We start from the raw sequence: 24,241 nt of genomic DNA on the forward strand, positions 1-24,241 counted from the left end.
TAAGAACATCAGCTGTTGGCAAAGAAAAGCAAATGTGTTTTTGGCACTCCTTCAGTTGAATACTTGGGCCATATCATCTCTAAGGATGGAGTTTCAACAGATCCTAAAAAGATTGTAGCTGTCTCCAGTTGGCCTGTTCCTGTCAATCTTAAACAGCTTAGGGGTTTCCTGGGATTGGCAGGCTATTATAGGCAGTTTATCAGGCGTTATGGAGTGTTGAGCAAACCTCTCACAGACTTATTGAAGAAGGACAATTTTGTATGGTCTGAGGTGGCTACTGCAGCTTTTAATACACTAAAGGAAGCTCTTACTACTGCCCCTGCTTTGGCTCTACCCTCACCAGACAAGTTATTTGTCATAGAAACAGATGCATGTGATGTGGGAATTGGAGCAGTATTAATGCAGGAACAACATCCCATTGCTTATCTTAGCAAGGCTCTAGCTCCTAGGCATCAAGGCCTGTCTGTGTATGAGAAGGAATTGTTGGCTGTGGTTTTTGCTGTGAAAAAATGGGATCATTATGTGGGGCACAAGAAATTCCTCATCAAAACTGATCATAGAAGTCTTAAATTCCTTTTGGAGCAAAGGATCACCACCTCACATCAGCAGAAGTACATTGCAAAATTATTTGGGTATGACTTTGAAATATCATACAAACAGGGTAAAGAAAATGTTGCAGCTGATGCACTCTCCAGACTTCCTGCTGCTACCCTTACTGCCATCACAATTTCCACACCAGTAGGGAGCCTCATGCTAGAGATTGAAAGTAGTTGGGCTGAGGATCCAAGGTTGCAAGAGATTATCAAAGCATTGGAGGGTAACAAGCTTCGGGACAACCCTTATACATGGAGAGATTCTATATAGAAGGAAGGGAAGATTGGCTATTGGAGATAAGTCAGAACTAAAGCTTAAATTAATTCAGTTGATGCATGACACGGCCACAGGAGGGCATTCAGGGGTCCAAGCTACCGTTAAGAGGTTACAACTGCTATTTTACTGGAAGGGGCTTGAGAGAGATGTCAGGAACTATATAAGGAGTTGTGCTATCTGTCAGATTTGTAAGTATGAAACTAGTGGATCCCCTGGGTTATTGCAGCCTCTACCAATTCTTGAGGGAATTTGGTTAGATTTGAGCATGGATTTCATCCAAGGACTTCCCAAAGTTGCAGGCAAAGAAGTTATAATGGTGGTGGTAGACAGACTGAGCAAGTATGCTCATTTCACAAGCTTGGGGCATCCTTACACAGCAGCTTCTATAGCACAAGCCTTCCTTGACAATGTGGGCAAATTACATGGTATTCCTTCATCAATTGTTAGTGACAGGGACCCTATATTCATCAGTGCATTCTGGACAGAACTTTTGAAATCACAAGGAGTTGCTTTACTCAAATCATCTGCATACCATCCTCAAACAAATGGCCAAACTGAGGTAGTCAACCGATGCTTAGAGACTTATCTCAGGTGTATGACGGGAAATCACCCTAAGCAGTGGTTGAAATGGTTGCCCTTAGCCGAATGGTGGTACAATACAAATTACCACACCTCAACTCACTTGTCTCCTTTTGAAATTGTTTATGGAATGCCTCCTCCTCTTCATATTCCATATGTGCCTGGGGATTCCTTGATTGAGTCAGTGGATCAGTTCTTGCAAGATAGGGAACTAGGCTTGCAGGTCATAAAGTACCAATTGCAGAGAGCACAACACTGAATGAAACAGCAGGCAGATTCCCATTGCACAGACAGAGAGTTTCAGATTGGTGAATGGGTTTATGTCAAGTTGCAGCCATATAGGCAGACAAGTGTAGCTCAACGTGCAAATCAGAAGCTATCTCCATTATTCTATGGTCCCTATGCAGTTGAAGATAAGATAAGGCATGCAGCTTATAGAATCAAATTACATGTGGGCTCTTCTGTACATCCAGTCTTTCATGTCTCTCAGTTGAAGAAAAAGATTTCAAATCAGGCCTTGGCTTCTACAACCTTGCCAGGAAATGAGATACAGGAGTTAGTCCCCATTGTTGTGCTAGATAATAAAATGGTTAAGCGTGGTAATCAAGCTGCAACCAAGGTTTTAATCCATTGGTCTGGTCAATCCGCTGAAGATGTCACATGGGAGTTTGCTGACAACATTCGCCAGCGTTTTCCTGAGATAGATTTGGAGCTGCTTCGATCCTGAACCTTGTGGTCAAGGTTTCTAAGGGGAATGGCATGTTATGTGGAAAATCAGCATCTGTCGTTTTATCATTTTATCTTGCGTTTTGCATTTACATTTTTCCTAAAGAGTAGTTACAGCTTGTATGACACGTGGTCTGTCATGCTGTCTTCATTCCTCCTTTTGGTGTAACGGTTATATATCTGTACGTTGTCCTTTGGATGGTTATCAATGAAAATACCTAGAATCTTTCTCTTTTAGCTCTTCTCTTCTTTCTCTAGAATTTCTCCCATATCACTCGGGAACAGGTATGGAGATCCTCATGGAGCAAAGGGACCTATTCCCGTTCCCGCCCCATCCCAGCTTGCAGGCGACAAAACAATCCTTGTGATTAGGACTAATAAATATAAGGACTAAACAGTTATGTAAAAACGTATGAACGAATAAATTATTTACCCTAAATTTAGTAATATTATAATCGAGCTAATCTATAAGATTGTTCATGAACCTAGTCTACTCACGAGTTTTCAAGCCAAGTTTTATCGAGCTCGACTCGTTTACGAATCAAAGCGAACTCGGTTAAACTTTTATCGAGCTGCTCATGAATAGCTCCGCTTATTTATAGCCCTACAGGAAACGAGCCTAAGCAATCCACAATAAGCATTACATTTATGATTAGTGTGTTATATCAAGGACGTATGAGGATTCTCACGGGAAAGGGAGACATATCCCTGTTGCCACCCATTCCCTTAATTTTTGTTTTATTCAACAATTTAGTCCTTTACAGAGGGACTAAACTGTTGAATAGAAGAAAAATAAGGACTAAATAATGTATTATTAAAATATAAGAACTAAACAATATGATAAGTAAAAACGTATGAACTAATAAATTATTTACCCTAAATTTAATAAACATTATAATTGAGTTGTCCAAAAGATTGTTCATTAACCTATAACCGAGCCTATCCGCGAGCTTTTGAGTCGAGTTTTGCCGAACTCAAGCTCGGCTCATTTACAAATCGAAGAGACCTCGGTCGAACTTTTATCGAGCCTAACGCCTAGCCACTCATGAATTGCTCCGCTTATCTACAACCCATGAAAAAGAGCCTAAGCAGTTCACAGTAAGCATTACATTTATGATTAGTGCCTTATATCGAGGACAAGTACGAAGATCCTCACGGGACCTGGAGACCTATCCCCTTCCCCACCCCATCCTGCTTGCGGGAAACAGAACAATCTCTATTCCTATCCCGCGAAGATTCTAATTAGAAATTTCATGTGTCCCATGGGCGGATCCTTAAATCCCCGCCCCGTGTACAATCCCTATAGCAATCATGACGATGATCTAGAATTGAAAATATTACTTAAATCAACATATTTTCCTATACATAATTTAAACAAGACCATTATTCAAATGAATTGTCTGGATTAATTACAAAATTTAGATTGTTACTGTTTGAGATGAATCAACAAAATCACAGAAGTTCCTTTGCAGAAAATTCTCAACAATTGACACAAATTCTTCAACTTTCTCTTCATGGGGTAAATGACCATAATTCTTAATTACTTCAAGCCAAGATCCTGGTATAGCTTACTATAAAAACTATACATACCATCCAACTACACGACACGAGATTGACAGGTAATTTTAGTATTTGGATTTAATTTACTGTCATTTTTTAATTAACACAAATTTTTGAGTGTATTAGTGTTAACACGATAACCCGAAAATGACACGGATATTAAACTTAATAGTAAATAACTTATTAGTCCTTATATTTTTATTAACACATTGTTTAATAATACATTGTTTAGTCCTTAATTTTTTTCTTTATCCAAAAGTTTAGTCCCCTCTAGATGAACAAAAGATAAAGACCCTATTTGGCAAATAGTTGTTAACTATTAGCTGTTGGTTAGCTGATTTGACTAGCTGATTGTGTAAACTTGTTTGGTAAAATTTAGCTAATTGTTAGTAACTGTTTGTGTAAAATGACAAATAAGAACATAATAAAGTCTTTATTTGGGGTTAGAGGACTAAATAGGGGTAAAAATGTCCTTAAAAAATGGAACAATAAGCTAATTGAAAAGGCTCCTAAAATGAGCATTTCAAAATTAGCTTTTTGGATCCAATAAGCTCTTTGAAACATCTCTCCACCAAACACTACTATTAGAGGTTTGACTAGTCAAAACCTCTAAAGTGGCTCAAACCTCTAATTTTGCATCAAAAAGCTCTTTACCAAACATGACCAAAGACTAAACAATAAGGACTAAACAATAAAAACGTATGGGCTAATGAAATATTTACCCTAAATTTAATGAACATTATAATCTTATGAACCTATAACCGAGTCTACTCGCGAGATTTTGAGCCGAATTTTGCCAAGTTCAAGCTCGGCTCATTTACAAATCGAAGTGAACTCGGTCAAGCTTTTATCAAACCAAACGCCGAACCACTTATGAAATGCTCCGCTTATTTACAGCTCTACAAGAAAAGAGCCTAAGCAGTCCACAATAACCATTACATTTATAACTAGTGCCTTATATCAAGGACAAGTACGGGGATCCTCACAGGACGAAGGGACCTATCTGCATCTCTGCTTGCACGGAACATAACAATCCCCACCCCGCCCGCGAGGATTCTAATCAGAAATTTCTTGTACTCGACAAGGCGGATTCTTGGCGGGGACATGGAATCCCGGCGCATTTACAATCCCTACTAATAAGTGAAGAATAGAAATCATGGCTATGATCTAGAATAGAGAATATGACTTAAATCGACATATTTTTCTATACATAATTTAAACAAGACCATTATTCAAATGAATTGTATGATAATTACAAAATTTAAATTGTTACTGTTTGAGAAGAATCAACCAAACCAGAGAAGTTTCTTTGCAGAAAATTCTCTACAATTGAAACAAATTCTTCAACTTTCTCTTCATGGGGCAAATGACCACAATTCTTAATTACTTCAAGACAAGATCCAGGTATAGCTTACAATCAAAAATATATACACGATACAATTACATGACACAAAATCTATTGGTAATTTTAGTATTTAGGTTTAATGACACAAAATCTATTGGTAATTTTAGTATTTAGGTTTAGCTTAATAGGTAATGTATCATTTTTAAGTTCACACAACTTTTTTTGGGTTGGATTAGAGTTAACATGATAACCCGAAAATGACACGAATATTAAACTTCAAGGGTAACATGATAACCCGAAAATGACACGAATATTAAACTTCAAGGGTAAATAATTTATAAGTCCCTATATTTTTACTAACATACTATTTAGGCCTTGTAGCTTAATAATACATTGTTTAGTCCTTAATTTTTTCTTTATTCAACAGTTTAGTTTAGTCCCTCCGTTTACAAGAGACTAAACTGTTTAATAATTCAAATGTTTGAGGGACTAAGCTATTGAATGGAATAAAAAGTAAGGACTAAACATTGCATTATTAAAATATAAGAACTAAACAATATGTTAGGTAAAAACTTATGGACAAATAAATTGTTTACCTTAAATTTAATGAACATTATAATCAAGCTTGTCCATGAACCTATAACCGAGCCTACTCGTGAGCTTTCAAGCCGAATTTTTCCATACTTGAGCTCCGCTCGTTCACGAATCGAAGCGAACTCTTGAGCCAAACGTCGAGCCGCTCATGAATTCCCCGCTTATATACAGCCCTACAGGAAAAAAGCTTAAGCAGTCCACAGTAAGCATTACATTTATGATTAGTGTCTTATACCGATTACAAGTACTAGGATCCTCACGGGATGGGGAGACCTATCCCCATACTCACCCCATCTCCACTTGCGGGGAACAGAACAATCTCCATCCCTGCCCCGCGAGGGTTCTAATCAGGAATTTCATGTACCCGACGGGACGGGGAATTCCCGCCCCGTTTACAATCCTTACTAATAAATGAAGAATAACAATCATGATTTTGATCGAGAATTGAAAATATGACTTAAATCAACATATTTTCCTATACATAATTTAAACAGGATCATTATTCAAATGAATTGTGAGATCAATTACAAAATTTAGATCGTTACTGTTTGAGATGAATCAATCAAATCAGAGAAGTTCCTTTGCAGAAAATTCTCTACAATTGACACAAATTCTTCAACTTTCTCTTCATGGGGTAAATGACCACAGTTCTTAATTACTTCAAGGCAAGATCCAGGTATAGCTTCAGCAAGTCTCATTGCATTCCAAGAAGGAACTATTCTATCATTGTCACCGGTGACAATCAAAACTGTAGTCCATCACGAAAATGACATGCATAACACACTGTTTAGTACTCGTATTTTAATAATATACTATTTAGTTCTTAATTTTTGTTTTATTCAATAGTTTAATCATTCAAATATTTGAATTATTAAACAGTTTAGTCCATTTACAAGAGACTAAACTGTTGAATAGCTTCAGAAAGTCTCTTTGCATTATGAGGGAACAATTCGATCATTGTCGCCAGGGACAATCAGAACTGTAGTTCCATCACGAAAATGACATAGATAAACTTAAGGTAAATAATTTATTAGAGTTTACATTTTTACCTAACACATTGTTTAGTACTCGTATTCTAATATACCTAACATTGTTTAGTACTCGTATTCTAATAATATACTGTTTAGTCCATTTATAAGAGACTAAACAGTATATTATTATTTAAAAAAATCGAACTAAGCTTTCTTACTAGCGTGTTCATTAACATTATAATCGAGCTTGTTCATGAATTTATAACCAAGCCTCCTCATGAGCTTTCGAGTCGAGTTTCACCATACTCAAGCTCGACTCGTTTATCAATTAAGCCAAACACGATCGAGCTTGTATCGAACTGAACGCCGAACCGCTAATAAACAGCTCTGACTCATTTACAGCCTCATTAGAGGCAATTTTCAGAAGAACCTAGTAAGCAGTGATAGTAGTAATTACCAGGACATGTTATTTCATGTAGTCTTTTTGAGAGTGATGGCTTTGATTCAGATTCAAAACTTGCTAGTGTAGCTGCAGTGAACTCTGCAAGAGCCTTGTCCCAGCCCTTAACCCTCAGTGGCTGCATTTTTAGGTAATGCTAGATAAGAATCTCTAGTAAAGACTTATAAAATAGGGATAAGGTGCAAAAATACCCCTAATATTTATATCTATGAGTAATTTTACTCCTAATGTCTAAAATGGTGCAATTTTACCCTTAACCTTGGCAGCCAAGAGCAATTTTACCCCTAACGTTGGGTCAATTGGAGAAATTATTCATCAAATTGTCTTCTAAATCATGAATCTTGTCATTTACACTTCACATGTCCGTCATTTTATCACTCTTTAGTAACATATCACAAACGTATGATTAAACATGACAATTTAAAAAAAATATATACTGTATTTTATACGGGTTGGACAAAAAAAATTTCAAATATTTCACCGAATTTAAAAATATTAATCTTCAATTCAATTATCAAATCACAAAAAATATGAAATGTTTTTTAAGAATCAATTTACGTGCAACTGGTGTAGAATAAGGAACAAAATATATGTGTTTTATAATAATGTCTAAAATTGAGTCAACTTGCCAACGTAAGGGGTAAAATTGCTCTTGGCTGCCAATGTAAAGGGTAAAATTGCACCATTTTAAACGTTAAGGGTAAAATTACTCCTATTTGTAAACATTAGGGGTGTTTTTGCACCTTATAATAAGGTATGCAGATGAAAAAAAGAAGAAGAATACCTTTGTATAACCATCTAGAACATGTTGAGTGACTTGAGTTGAGTCATGCCATGCATTCCTCACGGCTGCTATACCAAATTTATCAATCACCATCCTTATCTAATAGCCATTGCAAATTGTCATTTTATAAGAGAACTGCTGCTGTAGCAAGCATTTTATATGAATGCACGTTAGTAACAAATCCATGCGGTAAATAACCGGCTTAATACATCATCGGCCACACTCCCTGAACTTGTTCAAAAAGTTCGATTGTCCGATAGTCCCCCAACTTGCATAAAATGTATTGATAGCCCTCTCAACTTGTTTAAACAATTAATCTCTGGATTACAAAGAAGTAAACCATATGCAGATAGTGCATTGCACGCGTTTTGAAAAGTCAAACGAAGTAACACATAAACGACATGTCGGATTTGGACTGGCACGTATGTAAAAAAAAGGGGTTAATTAATTTTTTTTATGTTCCTTGCTCCAATTGTAACAACTCATCCTTTCGTTGTATCATGCTACTATTAGAACGCAACCAAAACTGAACAATATTACTACATAATTCGTAAAGTTAGGGCTTTCATAGTGAAAAATATTAATTAACCCCCTTTCTTTTTTCCTACGTGTCATTCCAAATCCGATGTGTTGTTTACGTGTTAATTCTTTTAACTTTTACAAAGCACGTACAATGCACCTCTCGTATACAGTTTACTGCTTTGCAACTGAGAGATTAATTGCCTGCATTGTCAACAAGTCGAGAAAGCTATCGGGATATTTTAAACAAGTTAAGGAGCCTATCGGGACAATTTAAAGTTCAAAGGAGCAATCAATTTTTTTAAACAAGTTTAGGGATGGATGATGTATTGAACCTAAATAACCATTATGCATAACTTTAGACATTGAGATAAGATTATTACTCATACTTATGTCTTAAACAATCATTAAAACAAAGCTTAATACATCATCATCTACCTCAAACAATCATTAAAACAAAGCTCAATACATCATCATCTACCTCGTGAACTTATTCAAAAAGCTTTCTGAACTTTTAAAGTGTCTCAATAGCCCCTCAAATTGTCTAAAATGTAACAATTAATCCCTCGATTGCAAAGAAATAAAATGCATGCGGAAGGTGTCAATATGCCTTGGAATGTTATTACATTAATTCACATAATATAGAATAAAACACATTCAAAAGGAAGGTTTTACTTGCTCAACTGCCTCTCTGATGTTAGAACCCCATTCCTAACCTTGATCTTTTGATTTTTCCAATACATGTGCAACACACCTTCCGCATGCATTTTACTTCTTTACAATCGAGGGATTAATTGACTACATTTTAAGCAATTTGAGTGGACTATCACGACATTTTAAGCAATTTGAGGGGACTATGGTGACACTTTGAAAGTTCAAGTGGCTAATAGATCACTCTAAGAAAGTTCAGGGGGTAATAGGTAACTTTCAGAAAGCCAATAGATCACTTTAAGCAAGTTAATGGGGGTAAATACAAGGCCTAATACATATGTTACCCTTATACTTGGCTCAAAACTTCAACTGTCCTGAACCTTCAAAAGTTCCAAATGACCACTAATCTTGTCCAATTGCATTCAATAACCCTCTATTCTCAATAGAATTTGTTGGATGCAAAAAATTGGAACCGTCCACCACGTGTCAAAAAGAAAATGTCAAATAGACAAATAATTAGGAACTTTTGAAAGTTCGCAGTTGAAGTTTTAGGGTTATTGAATGAAACTGGACAAGACTACGAGGTTATTGAGTGCAATTGAACAAGAATTGAGGGTCACTTGTAACTTTTGAAAGTTCAGGGGCAGATGAAGTTTCGGGCCAAGTACAGAGGCAACCAATGTATTAAGCCTAAATAGAACTTTTTCAAAGTACAACGGGATAGATGATTTTTTTTTTGAAGTACAGGGGCTAAAGATGTATTAAGCCATCAAAATATCATTGTTGAGAATGAGTACCAGCATAGCACCAAACGCAGAGCGCAGAACAGCAGAAAGCGCTTTCTTATACAGAGAATTAAGCATCCCTGCCATTCCTTTAGCCATTTGAATTATTGGCCTAGTGATAATTGCTGTGAGCTTTAACACTTTGTCCAAAAATTTGGAAAACTGTTTCCCAATTGTATTTAAATTTGACCCATCTTTATTTCTTTCAGCAGATTTACGAACAGAACGAGGGGCAAGTATTGCTGGGGCAACAAGAATCAGAGCTGCAATTCTTTCTGGAGCTTCAAAATATGAATTGACAGCTAGAAGAGAGCCAGCAGAATGTCTGGCAAGTGAAATAGAAAAAACTATGAGATCAAGCCGAACACCGCCGACAGACAGGAAAATAGGGCTATAATCGAAACTCGATCGAGCCGAATGTCGAGCTGCTCATGAAGGGCTCGATTCGTTTACAGCTCTACAGGAAAAGAGCATAAGCAACCCACAGCAAGCATTACATTTATGACTAGTGTCTTGTAAGAGAGAAACACAACCATGCTTCATTATTGATAAGCAATAAACATAGAGAAACTAATACAACAAATGTTTTGCCATCAATAAGGCTAGAAGCTTAAGTCAATGTTCAATGCAAACACTGACAGACGGGAAAATAAGGTTGTAATCCAGCCAAATCGAATCGAGCTTTGATCTACTTAAATCAAGTCTACTCATGAGCTTTCGAGCCGAGTTTTGCCCTGCTCAAGCTAGGCTCGTTTACAAATTGAGCCGAACTCGGTCAAACTTCTATCGAGCCAAAGCCACTTATGAACCCGCTCCCCTCATTTACAGCTAGGGCTGTAAATGAGCCAAGTTGCTCGTGAGCGGCTCAATAAAAGCTCGATTGTGTTCAGCTCGAATTATAAATTAGCCGAGCTTGAGCATGGTAAAAGGTCGCAAGCAGACTCTGTTATAGGTTTATGAACAAATTTATGAACAACCTCGAATATAATGTTCATGAATACGCTCGTGAGCAAGCTTAGTTCGATTATCTTTTTCATAAAAATACTTCAATGAAGGGGGAAATATAAAACTACGTAATTTTGCGTCGAACTTTAGTTTTGTAGGTTCCAAAACTATTTAGTTTTCTGTTAAAAAAAATTCAAATGAACATAATTAACAAACTGCTCACGAACAAAGTTCGTGGACAAATAAATGAGCAGCTCAAGAGTAGTCAAGAGTAGCTTACGAACAGGATGTTGAGCTCAATATTGTCAATTAGCAACATCGTCAATTAGCCGAGCATGAGCAGACCAAAGCTCGACTCTAGTCCGCTCGATTAGAGCTTTACAGCAAGCATTAATTTATGACTAGTGTCTTGTATCTGTAAAATTTAAGCCTAATATACCCCAGTATAATGCTTTAGAAAATAAAAAGTTACCACTGAAGCCACTAATAGTGCATAATTCAAAAAATGTATATTATAAACTAAATCCAATTAAAATGCAAAGAGAAAAATAGCATTACTTACCCAACTAGAATTGCCTTCTCAGCAGTCAAGAAATCAATGAAATACAAGGTAGCTAGCACAGAAAAAGCAACGGAATATGGATTCAATGCTTTTGAATCACCGGTTGCAGATGATGAATGTTCAACTCTAGACGTTAATCCAAAGGCAGGTCTATCAAATGCAAGAACTTTAGAAGCTGTAATCTCTGCCAATCGCTTCATAGTTCGACTCCAAGAAAAAAGAGAAGCCCCAAATCCATGTAAAAGGATGATCGGAAATCCAATTTTGCCTAGTTGTGATGAATCATGAGCTTTTGATTCAGCACTGTATAATTTATGGTGAATCTGTACACCTTTGAACTCACAAAAGCAGCTGTCGGAATCGGCTAAAAGTTTAGGATCTAATAGTTCTTCTTGATCAATGCCTGCTATTCTCTTCTTTTTCTGCTGTATTTTGGGATCTAACCACTGTTCTGAGGATTGAAAACGGAGGACAAGTAAAAGATGGAGCATAAACGCAAAAAATGTAAGATAAGCTGCAAAATCACCAACATGGTCTAAACATACCGAGCCCCCTAAATTGTCCATTTTGCCCCCCAAACGTAAGTGAAAACTCATTAGTCACTCCAAATGTAAGAGATAACCCATTAGTGACTCGCCTTATGCAATGTGGCTTTTCTCTGTGGAAGAATTTATGTTTTCTTACAGCATATTTTGTAATAGTCACTTTAAACTCATAAGCACTTTGAAATATCATCCCAAAAAGCCATTGCATGTTGGAAGTGAACCGATCGAGTGGTCCTCATAGGTCAACAAGGAGTGTGTTTTGACACTTTCATGAAGTTAGAGTGGCGAATGTGTTGTCCCTTAAGTTTGGGGGACAAAGTGACCAAAATGGACAACTTTAAAAGGTTTCGTATGGTTTAGGGCCCCTAACATTGAAGTTCGTTAAGAGCAATTTTAATTTTAACGTCTAAAATGATACAATTTTACCCTAATATTGGCAACAAAGAGCAATTTTATCCAAGTTAGTTTAATTTGAGAAATAACTTGTCAACCGAATCTTATCGGTTATGAATCTTGTCATTTCCACTGCATACATACATTATTTTATCACTTATAAGTAAAAGATCACAAACATATCTATACATGTGAAAAAAAATGAAAAATATTAAAAAATTATATTATGTTCGATATGAACTGAAGAAAAAAATTCAAATATTTAATAGAATTTAAAAACATTAATGTCTAATTCTATTATAAAACTAATAACCTAAAAAAACTGAATACATCAGTTTGGCCTAAAACTTCAAATGCTCCAAAAGTTTCAAATGAAACTAATTTTTATCCAATTTTATTTAATAACCTCATATTATTGTTTAATTGCATTAGGGTGCTCAATTTCTACATCAATAAATTTCAATTGAGAAATAGAAGTTATTGAAGCAATTGGATAAGAAAAATGGTCATTTTAAACTTTTGAAAGTTCACTGAATCAATTGAAGTTTTGTGCCAACTACATATGTTTGAAATTGACCTAATTTTCCCGTATTAAACTAATTTTTCAACACATTAGGGATAAAATTGCTCGACAATGTTTGAAGTAAAATTGCACACAGATAACTAGATGAGTCAAGTGAGAAATGGGAAATAAATAGAGCTAACTAATTAAGAACAGATATTACCAGAGCCGCTAACAGAGGCAGAAGAAGAAGAGGAAGCACGAGGAAGAACTCTGTTTGACTGAAAAATTGTCCGGCGACCTAACAAATCAGGAAAACTGATGCTGTTGTTGACGATTTCACCATTTCGCGATATCAAAGACGGCTTATTATCACTGAGATTGTGGTGGTAAGAGGATGGGAAGGTCAGCTGCTGAAACGCCACACTCATGGTATAGCTTTTTGACCAATTAAGTAGAAAGTCAACCGGTAATGGCAGTGTAAGACGGTGAGTGAAACCTCTCTGAGACAGAGAGAGAGAGAGAGAGAGAGAGTCTGAAAGGAAGGAAACTGTACACGTTGTGGATAATAAAATTGACGGGTAAATTACACTATGGCCCTTGAACCTAATATACAAATAACCCCTGAACTTGTCCAAATGTTGTAACTGTCCCCTCCAACTTTCAATTGTAACTTACCCCTTAAACTTATTCAATTGTAAAACATAACCCTAAATTGGGAATTTTTTTACCCCGTACTTGAAACAACCGTAAAAATATTTCCCCGGATTCGTATCACGCCAAAGATCTCATTATCACACTCCACGAGCGTTGCAGCTTTTGTATTTCACGTGTTTCTTCAATTGCAGTCTATATCAGTAATTTGGGGTTATGTTTTACAATTGGATAAGTTTGAGGGGTTATGTTTTACAATTGGACATGTTTGATGGGTAAATTGTTACAATTGAAAGTTCGGGGGAGAGGGGCAGTTGCAACATTTGGACAAGTTGAGGGGGTTATTTGTGTATCACGCCTAAATTTTAAAATGGCAAAAAGTATAATTAGGCTTCTGATCTTTTATTTGTTGGTTTATTAAATTATTGATCTTTTATTTGGATTCATTAAATCTTTAAACATTTATTTTTAGTCTTATTAATTGGGAATATCTAATTCTGTTAAAAATACATTATTAACTTCATCTATATTTACAATTAATAAAAAAAATATTTTTTACACATCCAAAACTGCTCTTAAACAGTTTGAATTAAGGTTTTTACAGTTTTCCTATATTCACATTACACATCTAAAACTGCTCTTAAACAATGAAAATGTACAATTTTCAAATGCAGGTACAATGAATAACAATCCGTTAACTCAATTTTATGTCAAAATTACTTTTTTTTTTGTCATCAATAGCTTAATAAGACCAAAAATAAATGATCAGAGACCTAATGATGTTTTTTGTTTTTTAAAATTGGACATTATGTTTGTCAGTTTTGCATTTTATTTACATAATGATTATTTAGGTAAATTACATTTATTGTCACTGAATTTACTCGTTTTCATGTATGGTCAGTAAACTTCAAAACATGGTACAAAAGTTATTAAATTTTACACTTCCTAATATTATGGCCACTGAATTTCAATTAACATCTAGAAATTACCGTTAATGACTTCAAAATTAAAAATTCAAGAATCTATGGTATTCTAAAAAACTTTGATTCGTCAACTTTTTTGTTTCGAAGTTATTTAAGTATTGTTTGTTTAAAAGAGAAAAAAATGAATGTTAAAAAGAGAAAAAACCTCTTGAAATTGTGATTTTAAAAATAAAAAATATTGTCCCACGGTGAATTTGGTTCTAAAGAATTTTAATTTTAGTATATTTTCATTTTTAAGTCGTCAATGGTCGTTTTTAGACGTTAACTGAAATTTAATAGTTATAATCTTAAAAGTATAAATTTAAGTAAATTTTATGTTACATTTTAAAGTTTAGTAGTCATGTTGTGAAAATAAATAAAATTTAATGACAATGAGTGTTGTTTATCCTTTTGTATCATTGAGACTACTCTAATACTAGGTAACAGTAACTAGTTAACCAAAATTACACAGAAATTTATATTTTAAAAACTATTTACAACTATATTAAGTCATAATTTTGGATTATGTCAAACTAGTAAAATCAGTACTTTTAATATATTTTAAGGATTAGAATTTATAAAATAGAAGTCTAAATCTTTTAAATTATGGTGTAAAATCATAATATATAGAGAATAATGATATATGAAGAATTAAATTTTGTGATATGACTTAGTTGTAATTTTGTACTTAATTATGATATTCATATATTTTACCCTTAAAATAATGGGAATGATCAGTTTCGGCCTTGGGCCTAGGCCCAGAGTGCTCTGGCTCAGGGCCCAAGGCTAGAGGGGCAGTGATAAAATCATACATAATAGTTCTTATTGCTTATTTTTTTTATGGTCCCTAAATTGCCAGGACCGGTCCGAGAATGATATTCTAAATAACTTTAAATCTTGAATTTTTTGTTATAAAATTATTTTGTATATTATTTGGTTAAAAGAGATAAATAAGTTGCTTAGGTAAAGAAACTTTAAAAAATTGTGATTGAAAAATCGAAAACGGTGTTCTATTAGAAATATTGTGTTAACAACTTCAATTCTTAAATATTTTTATTTTAAGATCGTAATCGATCATTTTGATTTAATCAACCGGAAAAATTGTCATTATGTTACTAAAACTAGGAGTGAGCATGGTCCGGTTCAGTCTAAAAACCGAACCAAATCGAATTGGATTGAACCAAATTACCTCTATTTTTCAGAACCAAACCAAACCAAATTATAATTCGGTTTGGTCTGGACCAAATCGAATTATTTCGGTCCGGTCCGGTTTGGTTCATGTTTGGACGAAACAAAGCACTAGAGACCTATAACTACTAGTGTCTTCACTAACTAAACAATTATATAAAGACAATAATCAAATAATTAGTTTTTCTTTTGTATATATAATTAGTTGAAAGAGAAAAAATATGTTTAATTGTTTTTTGGGTTAATTTTAAATATAACCCATGTGGTTTCAAGTTTTGGCAAATAAATACCTGTGGTTTGACTTCGAGCAAATAAATACCTGTGGTATACTCCGTTTTTCAAAAACGCGGAAACGGTAAAGACACCATCTATATGCTGACGTGGCCAAGGGTAATTTAGTTAATAAAAATTAATTTCAAATAAATTGTTGTGGTTTGCGTGTTTTTTACAAATAGGTACCTGTGGTTTGCATATTTTACAAATAGATACCCGTGGTTTGGATGTTTTTGCAAATAGGTACCCGTGGTATAAGCATTTATTTATGGTTTGTTATACCACTGATATCTATTTGCCTAAATTAAACGTTTGTTTATGGTTTGTTATACCACAGGTATTTGTCTAAATTAAACTTTTGTTTATGGTTTGTTATACCACGGGTACCTATTTGCAAAAAACATCCAAACCACGGGTATCTATTTGAAAAAAATATGCAAACCACATTTATCTATTTGCAAAAAACACGCAAACCACAACAATTTATTTGAAATTAATTTTTATTGACTAAATTACCCTTGGCCACGTCAGCATATAGACGGTCTTTACCGTTTCCGCATTTTTGAAAAATGGAGCATACCACAGGTATTTATTTGCTCGAAATCAAACCACAGGTATTTATTTGCCAAAATTTGAAACCACAAGGGTTATATTTGAAATTAACCCTTGTTTTTTTTTCTATATATAATTAGTTAATTAATTTAAAACCTTTTTTTTTTTGAAGAAAATTAATTAATTTAAAACCTTAAAACTAAAAGTAGTACATATTGTATGTCGGTTTGGTTTTGTTCGGTTTTAAACCGGACCAAACAGAACCGAAAACCAAACTAGTTTAAAAATTAAGACCAAATCGAACCAAAATATAATTCGATCCGGTTTGGTCCGGTTTTTTCGGTCCAGTTTTTTTGATCTTTGGATTTTCGGTTCGGTTCTGCTCACCCCTAACTAAAACGCAAAGTTCATGAGTAATGATTCAAATTTGAAGTTCAAGGATACAGTGAAAGTAAAAGCAAAATTCATGGGCCTTGGGTGTAATTTAACCTAAAATTGACTAGTTTCCTAAACGACAAGTCGTATATGGTAGAGCAAAGCGGGTAGTTCAACCTTTGTCATCAAAATCACAATCTCTCTTTTCCACGAGGAACTAAAAATGGAGGCTCTTGTTTGTAAGAAATTGGGAGAACCAGTGGGAAAGATAGACGATAATTCTCCGATTGTGTTGAGCAAATCCCACCCAATTCCACAATTGGACTCCCCAACTGCGGTGAGAGTTAGAGTTAAAGCAACCAGCTTGAACTACGCCAATTACCTCCAGATTTTGGGGAAATACCAAGAAAAACCTCCCTTACCTTTCATTCCTGGCTCCGATTACTCCGGTATTGTCGATGCTGTTGGTCCAAATGTTTCCAATTTCAAGGTCGGCGACCGTGTCTGTTCTTTCGCTTCCCTTGGCTCCTTTGCCCAATTCATTGTTGCCGATCAATCTCACCTGTAAGTTTGTTCGTTTTTCAATTAGACTAGGTTTTCATTTATACAACGATTGTGCACTGTAAAATACTTTTGTTCTATTCGAAGGAAGGTTTCGAGTTCCTGATGGGTGTGATCTGGTGGCTGCCGGTGCATTGCCAGTTGCTTTTGGGACCTCACATGTCGCTCTTGTTCACCGAGCTCAGTTGACCTCTTCTCAGGTATTTCGTATGATCCTTTGTAGGCTCGCTCCTAGGTCGAGCTTTGGCATGCTCATGTTCGGCTGGGCAGAATTGAGCTTAACATCCTATTCCAGATTGTAATTCTGTTCATCATACATCTCCCCGTACTTTGGCCCAAAACTTCAATTGCTCTCTAACTTTTAAAAGTTCCAAATTATTTCTATTCCTATCCAATTGCATTCAATAACACCATTTTTTTTCTATAGAATTTGTTGTATCCAGAAAATGGAGCACACTCTCTGCAATGTGTCAAAAAGAAAATGTCAAATAGACAAATAATTAGTAACTTTTGAAAGTTCAGGGCCATTTGAATGTTTGGGTTATTGAATGCAATTGGATAAGAATAGACATTCATTATTGAATGCAATTGGATGAGAATGAGGTTCATTTGCAACTTTTGAAAGTTCAGGACATTTGAATTTTGGGCCAAGTATTCGGGACAACAGATATACTAAGACATTGTACTTTTACATTTCTCACAATATAGAAATACTATTATTTTAAATAATAATTGAATCAAGCTTGCTCACGAGTTTGTTTATGAACATTATAATCAAGTTTGTTCATGAACTTATAACTCGTGAGCTTTCAAACAGAGTTTCGCCGTGCTCAAACTCGGCTCATTTACAAATCGAACCGAACACACTCGAACTTTTATCGAGTCTAACGAGCGGCTCGGCTTATTTACGGTCGGTCCTAATCCCTTGATCATTGATCAGCATGTTAATGTGCCAAATTAGAGGCTACTTTGTTAAAGAAAGCATATTGTCAGCTGAAAAATAAGACTTACAGGCATTTTTTACTTACTGCAATTACTAGTTTTCTAAGAAACGTGAAACAAATTGAAGAAATTTTCTTAAACTTTTGGTATCTTTTCTTTTATATTCATCTGGCATTCAAATTGTTAGGTAGCTGTTAAAAACACTGTTTTGTTTGCTTTGCTTTTGCATTTTATTTCTACTGCTGTGTTTCCATTTTCGTGCAACATAGCTTATGAGCATGCTGTTGGGATTTGGACTTACTAACTGTGAGAAGTAAACAAGGATTGGAGAATATTTTGGACGATTTGAGAGAGAAATGGAGAAAAATCTAGAACACAAAGAGAATGAATTATGTTGATTATTGAATGTATTATTTGGTTGAGTATCTCTTATAGACATGAACTGAAGTACTGCTTTTACATATCTCTCAGTCTCTTGTATAGTTAAAATTGATTACAACTAGTGACCATCTAAGTACGATTAGGCTATCCATTCTGTTACAATTCTTACCGCAGCTTAATTAAATGACTCAACTACAATTCTTACCGCAGCTTAATTAAATGACTCAACTACAATTGCATAGCTCAGCTTATATCTACATAGCTCGACTCCGATCTTCTCTTCAGCTCGCTTCTGATCACTTGACTAGCACCAGCTATCGTTCCTCTCCACACTAGCTTCTTGTTCACACTGATTGTTACCTTATACATAACTATCCTAAATAGGTTCTTTTCTATATTTTCTAAAGATGCTAAAGCAATAATCATTTTGCTACATATACGAGAAATTAAAAAAATCTCAATGTGCTTCAGCTGATTTTGCCTTTTTGAATTCACAATCTAGAATCATTTTAAGAGAGCTTTTAACATGACATAATGTAACTAGGGGTTTACTACCCCCATATAAAAATTAAAATAAAAAGACGACTCTACATGTAACTTTGGTGAATTGCACTTATCACATGTCGCATACAAATGAATCTGGGAGAGATGGTGATAGAGAATATGATATATAATATAATACTGTATGTGACTTAAGGGCAATATTGGAATAGAAAAGTGATACATGAATAGGGTTAGCTGGAGTTTGTGTATGGGAGGTTATATAGATGAGTTAGGGGTAGTGGAGAGGGGGATTTTGAATCTCACTTTGGGAAATCGGCCTTTGGCTTGGGAGGAGAGGTTCTCTCCTTAGGCTAGTACAGGAGATAATTCTTTTCTATTAGATCGTCCTTTTCATTGTTCTATAGTTATCAATTTCTCTATTATGAATCATATAAATGCTATTCCTTCATATTAGTGTTTGTTGATCTGTATTTGTATTTGTGTTTCCTTCAGATGGTTAACCTCTGCTTGTCAAATGCAATGATTTCTTTTAGGTACTGCTTGTTCTTGGAGCAGCTGGAGGTGTAGGAATTTCTGCTGTACAAATTGGAAAGGCTTGTGGTGCCATTGTTATTGCCATTGCGAGGTACAATGATTTCTCTCTTTTCTTCATCTTTCTTGAATTGAGTTTGCTGAAAAATTTCTCGTTCTATTGCGTTGTAACTAAAAATAGGGGAGCCGAAAAGGTAGCATTTTTGAAGTCACTAGGAGTTGATTGTGCAGTGGACTCGAGCAAAGAAAACATCATAGCAAGTGTTAAGGATTTCCTGAAGACAAGGAAGCTTAAAGGGGTAGATGTCTTGTACGATCCAGTTGGAGGCAAGCTCACCAAAGATGCCTTGAAGCTTTTGAATTGGGGTGCTCAAATTCTCGTCATTGGTTTTGCTAGTGGCGAAGTTCCCGTCATCCCTGCTAATATTGCTCTAGTTAAGGTACTTGGTACTAATTCATTTACCTACAAATTGGCTTACCTATGATCTATGTTACCTGGACTCGGCAAAAATGCCGAAGTACCGGTGTCGACATGGATCCGGGTACGAAATCCATGTCGGATTCGTGAGTGAACACTCGGATACGGCAAGCTCTGAACAGCCCTCCATCTCCGGCGAAAGATGAGGAAGAAGGTCTGCGCCCGCCGCTGATGTATGTATCTTCTTCTTCTTCGTTGAGATGGTTTCAATTCAGCGAAGAAGAAGGTGCCCAGCCCATTAGGGCTGGGCACCATTTTAAAAAAAAATTGGGCCCAGACTCGTTTAATCTGGGCCCAGTTTTTTTTTAATTTAATTAGTTCAGCCTCAAAGAAAATTAACATGTTGGCTGTTATTTTTACCTTTAATCTTGTGCTTTTGTTGATGGATGTTTTAAATTTATTTTTAATTAATACAGTTGATTGAATTTATCTTTGGCATGTCCCCGCCGTACCCGTGTCTCATATTTTTTAAAAATGTCGTTTGCCGCACCCGCACTTGTACGTGTATCTGTGTCGGTGCTTCCTAGCTATGCATTCATTTAGGTTAATCGGAGTAAATGGAAGGGCGGGCAAAAATGTCTAAATGAAACAAAAACAATGAAAACATCATCCATTTTGGACTTTCTTTCAGAGTTCTAAAACGACCAAGTAATTTAGACCGGAGGGAGTATCTTCCTGTGTGATGCTGCATAGATCTGAAGTTAATTTAGACCGGAGGGAGTATCTTCCTGTGTGATGCTGCATAGATCTGAAGTTCCAATGTAAATCACTGTTTAGCTATTAACATGGAAACAGAAAAAGAAAAATCTATGGAAATCAAACAACTGAAAACATGAATCTGAGTTTTTGATCCAAAAATTTGTTGATGTTTTATCAGAACTGGACTATACATGGACTTTACTGGGGTAGCTACAAAATACATCGACCAGGTGTTCTAGAAGATTCTCTCAGGGAGCTACTCTCCTGGATGGAAAAAGGCTTGATTAGTGTCCACATTTCTCATACTTACAGCCTAAAAGAGGTTTGGAACTCAACTTTTTCTTGTTAGTTGTTAACTTGTTGTAAATAGTTACATTTATAACTTTTTCTTTAGTTGAAAGCTATGTTGCACGGACACTTCTAGTTAGTAGCGTTTCTGCCTTTCGTGTCCATGTCCATTTTCATTTGTAAGTTATTTTATGAAGGTTATGTTTTAGAAATAACGTTTCCCATGTCCGTGTCTGTTTCCGTGTCTGATGAAAGCCTTTGAGGCAGATTGCAGAATTTTTGGGTAAATTACACCCATGCCACTGAATTTTACTCATTTTGACGGTATGGTATAGCCACTGAACTTCAAAACATAATATAAAAGTCACTTAACTTTACACTTTCTAACATAGGCCACCAAACTTCAATTAACGCTTAAAAATGACCTCGAAATAGAAAATTCCAAGAGTTAGATGATATTCTAAACAACTTTAATTCTTCAACTTTTGTTTTGAGGTTATTAAGGTGTTGTTTGGTTAGCAAAGAAAAAGTGAATGTGTAGAGGGAGAAAGCTCTAAGTATAGTGATTTTGGAAAATAAAAATGTGGTTCCATGGTAAATGTGATTCTAAACAACTTTAATTTATGGTCGTTAACGGTAATTTTGAGGTGTCTGGCTATAATTTTAAAAAGTGTTAAATTGAGCGATTTTTATGTTACGTTTTGAAGTTTAGTGGTCACTACTGTGAAAATGAGTAATGTTTAGTGGCCATGGATCTAATTTACCTTAGAATTTTTATGAGTAGGTCTCTGTCGGTATTGTTTATGTCATGGATTGAAAACATGTGACTTGTTGCATTCTGGGATAAAATGCCAAATTTGACCCTTAGAATCAGATTTAACCCTAATGTATGAAATGACACAAATTTAACACTAACTTTTCTAAACAAGATCAATTTAAGCTATATGTTATTGAAATGGAAGGTGTGACAGGTAAATAACAGTCAAATCAGTCTTTTTAAAATTTCAGTACGTAAGACTAAAATTGACCTTACTGGGAAACGTTAGTGTTAAATTTGTACGATTTCGTACATTAGAGCCAAATCTACCCTTCCTAATTTGGCACTTTAGGAAATTAAATTTTAAATGCAAACATTTTACCTGACAGCAGCTATAGTTTTGATCTTACTTTAAGAAAGACATCACTTAATATTATTTGTTTGAATGTCTTCTGCAGGCCAACCATGCATTTTCTGCTATTAGAGATAGGAAAGCTATAGGGAAAGTGATGATTACCATTGATGACGATAGAAGTGCGATATCGAAGCTGTAATCACTACAAGAAAATACCTGTTTACGAAGTAAACATCAAAATTCCATCAGTAAGTAACTTTATACAGAACTCGAACGGAACGAAAACCGTTAAATATACGTGTAAGAAATAAAAATTATGGTGAAATTTGCAGACCGAATATTTACGGAAAAATTCCGTCGAAAATAAATCAAGATTTAACTGGAACCTCTGCTCTTCCCTCGGTATATGATGTTTGTTTCTAGACTTTGATGGCAAACATAATAGGAATCAATAAACTGTGAAAAGAATTAGTTGTGATAAATACTTGTACAGAAGAATGAAGTAGATTGAAGGAATTTGGAAATCCTTTTTCCTGCTTCAGAGGTTGCTAGCGATGTTGCACGAGCACTTCTTTTTAGTAACGTTTATGCGTTTCGTGTCCCTTTTGTATCCCGGTCTGTTTTTGTTTGAATGGTATGCATTAGATATGGTATCATAGATTGGATTTGATTCCTGGTAAATTTCAACACGTGATAAGATGAGCTTATATTATTTATGCTTCAAGTCCGGTTGACATTCGCGTGCAGAGTGTCGGATATTAATATGAACGTGCCTTTAACTATTAGCATAAACTTTTAGTTTAATTGGTTTTATGACAATATGTTTTAGAAATACGTTTTCGATGTCTATTTTTGTGTTTCATCCATTATATATCCGTTTTGAGCTTATAATTTATCACTAGAAAGATCTTACAGAGTAAAATACAACGACACTTTACTCATTTAAAATTTCATCTCTTCATTAACTGATTAAGTCCCAATACTCTACATGAATGAAATTGATGATTACTATTGATGACGATAGAAGTGCGATATCAAAGCTGTAATCACTACAAGAAATCTATTTACGATGTTGTAAACATCAAAATTCCGTCAGTAAGTAAATTTATACAGAACTCAGATGGAACGAAAACCGTCAAATGTAATAAAAATTACAGTAAAATTTGTGGGTGGAATATTAACGGAAATTTTCCGTCAAATAAATTAGGATTTAACTGGAACCTAATACAGAATATAGCTCTGCTCTTTCCTCAGAATATGATGTTTGTTTCTAGACTTTGATGGCAAGCATAATAGGAATCAATAAACTGTAAAAGAATCAGTTTTTATAGGGTAGATTACACGCATGGCCACTGAACTTTACTCATTTAACATTGTGGTCACTGAACTTCAGTTCTTAACAGAATGGCCATTGAACATTACCTCTTTTAACACCGGTGGCTACTCAACGTCTCCAAACGACCGTTGACGGCCTTAAAATAAAAAATTCAAAGAGTTAATGGTATTCTAAGGGACTTTAATTCTTGAAATTTTTTGTTTTGAGGTCATTTAGATGTTTTTTTGGTTAGGAGATAGATTGTGAATTTGTAGAGAGAGAAAGCTCCAAAAAAAAAGTGATTTTGGAAAATAAAAAATGTGTAAATGTCGTTCCGAACACATTTAATTGTTGAATATTTTCATTTTGAGGTAGCTACCGGTCATTTTGAGGAATTAGTTAAAGTTCAGTGGCCACCGATGTTAAAAAGAATAAAGTTTGGTGGTCATATCGTTAAGAATTGAAATTCAGTGGCTACAATGTTAAAATGAGTAAAGTTCAGTGGCCATAGGTGTAATTTACCCGTTTTTATAAGTACTTGTACAGAATAATGAAGTAAGATTGAAGGAATTTGGAAAGCTCTTTTTTCCTGCTTCAAGGGTTGCTAGCGATGTTGTACGAACACTTCTATTTAG

The 24,241-nt window shown here is 35.1% G+C and overlaps 2 protein-coding genes across 2 annotated transcripts; one reads left to right on the forward strand and one right to left on the reverse strand.

Annotated features, from left to right (window-relative positions):
• Positions 1–6,127: 6,127 nt before the first annotated feature.
• On the reverse strand, positions 6,128–13,321 carry LOC136226421 (uncharacterized). The gene is made up of 6 exons (XM_066014891.1): positions 13,015–13,321; positions 11,352–11,802; positions 9,857–10,169; positions 7,890–7,988; positions 7,103–7,223; positions 6,128–6,422 (listed from the first exon to the last, which is right to left on the reverse strand). The coding sequence occupies exons 1-6, from the start codon at positions 13,220–13,222 to the stop codon at positions 6,208–6,210; spliced, it is 1,407 nt and encodes a 468-aa protein (XP_065870963.1). The 5' UTR covers positions 13,223–13,321; the 3' UTR covers positions 6,128–6,207.
• A 3,665-nt stretch (positions 13,322–16,986) lies between these two features.
• LOC136227523 (uncharacterized) lies at positions 16,987–22,676 on the forward strand. The gene is made up of 6 exons (XM_066016214.1): positions 16,987–17,359; positions 17,448–17,556; positions 19,717–19,808; positions 19,896–20,154; positions 21,070–21,213; positions 22,395–22,676. Exons 1-6 carry the CDS (start codon positions 17,019–17,021, stop codon positions 22,488–22,490), a joined length of 1,041 nt encoding a protein of 346 aa, XP_065872286.1. The 5' UTR covers positions 16,987–17,018; the 3' UTR covers positions 22,491–22,676.
• The last annotated feature ends 1,565 nt before the right edge of the window (positions 22,677–24,241 follow it).

Source organism: Euphorbia lathyris, chromosome 4, assembly GCF_963576675.1.
Source record: "Euphorbia lathyris chromosome 4, ddEupLath1.1, whole genome shotgun sequence".
Classification (NCBI taxonomy): domain Eukaryota; kingdom Viridiplantae; phylum Streptophyta; class Magnoliopsida; order Malpighiales; family Euphorbiaceae; genus Euphorbia; species Euphorbia lathyris.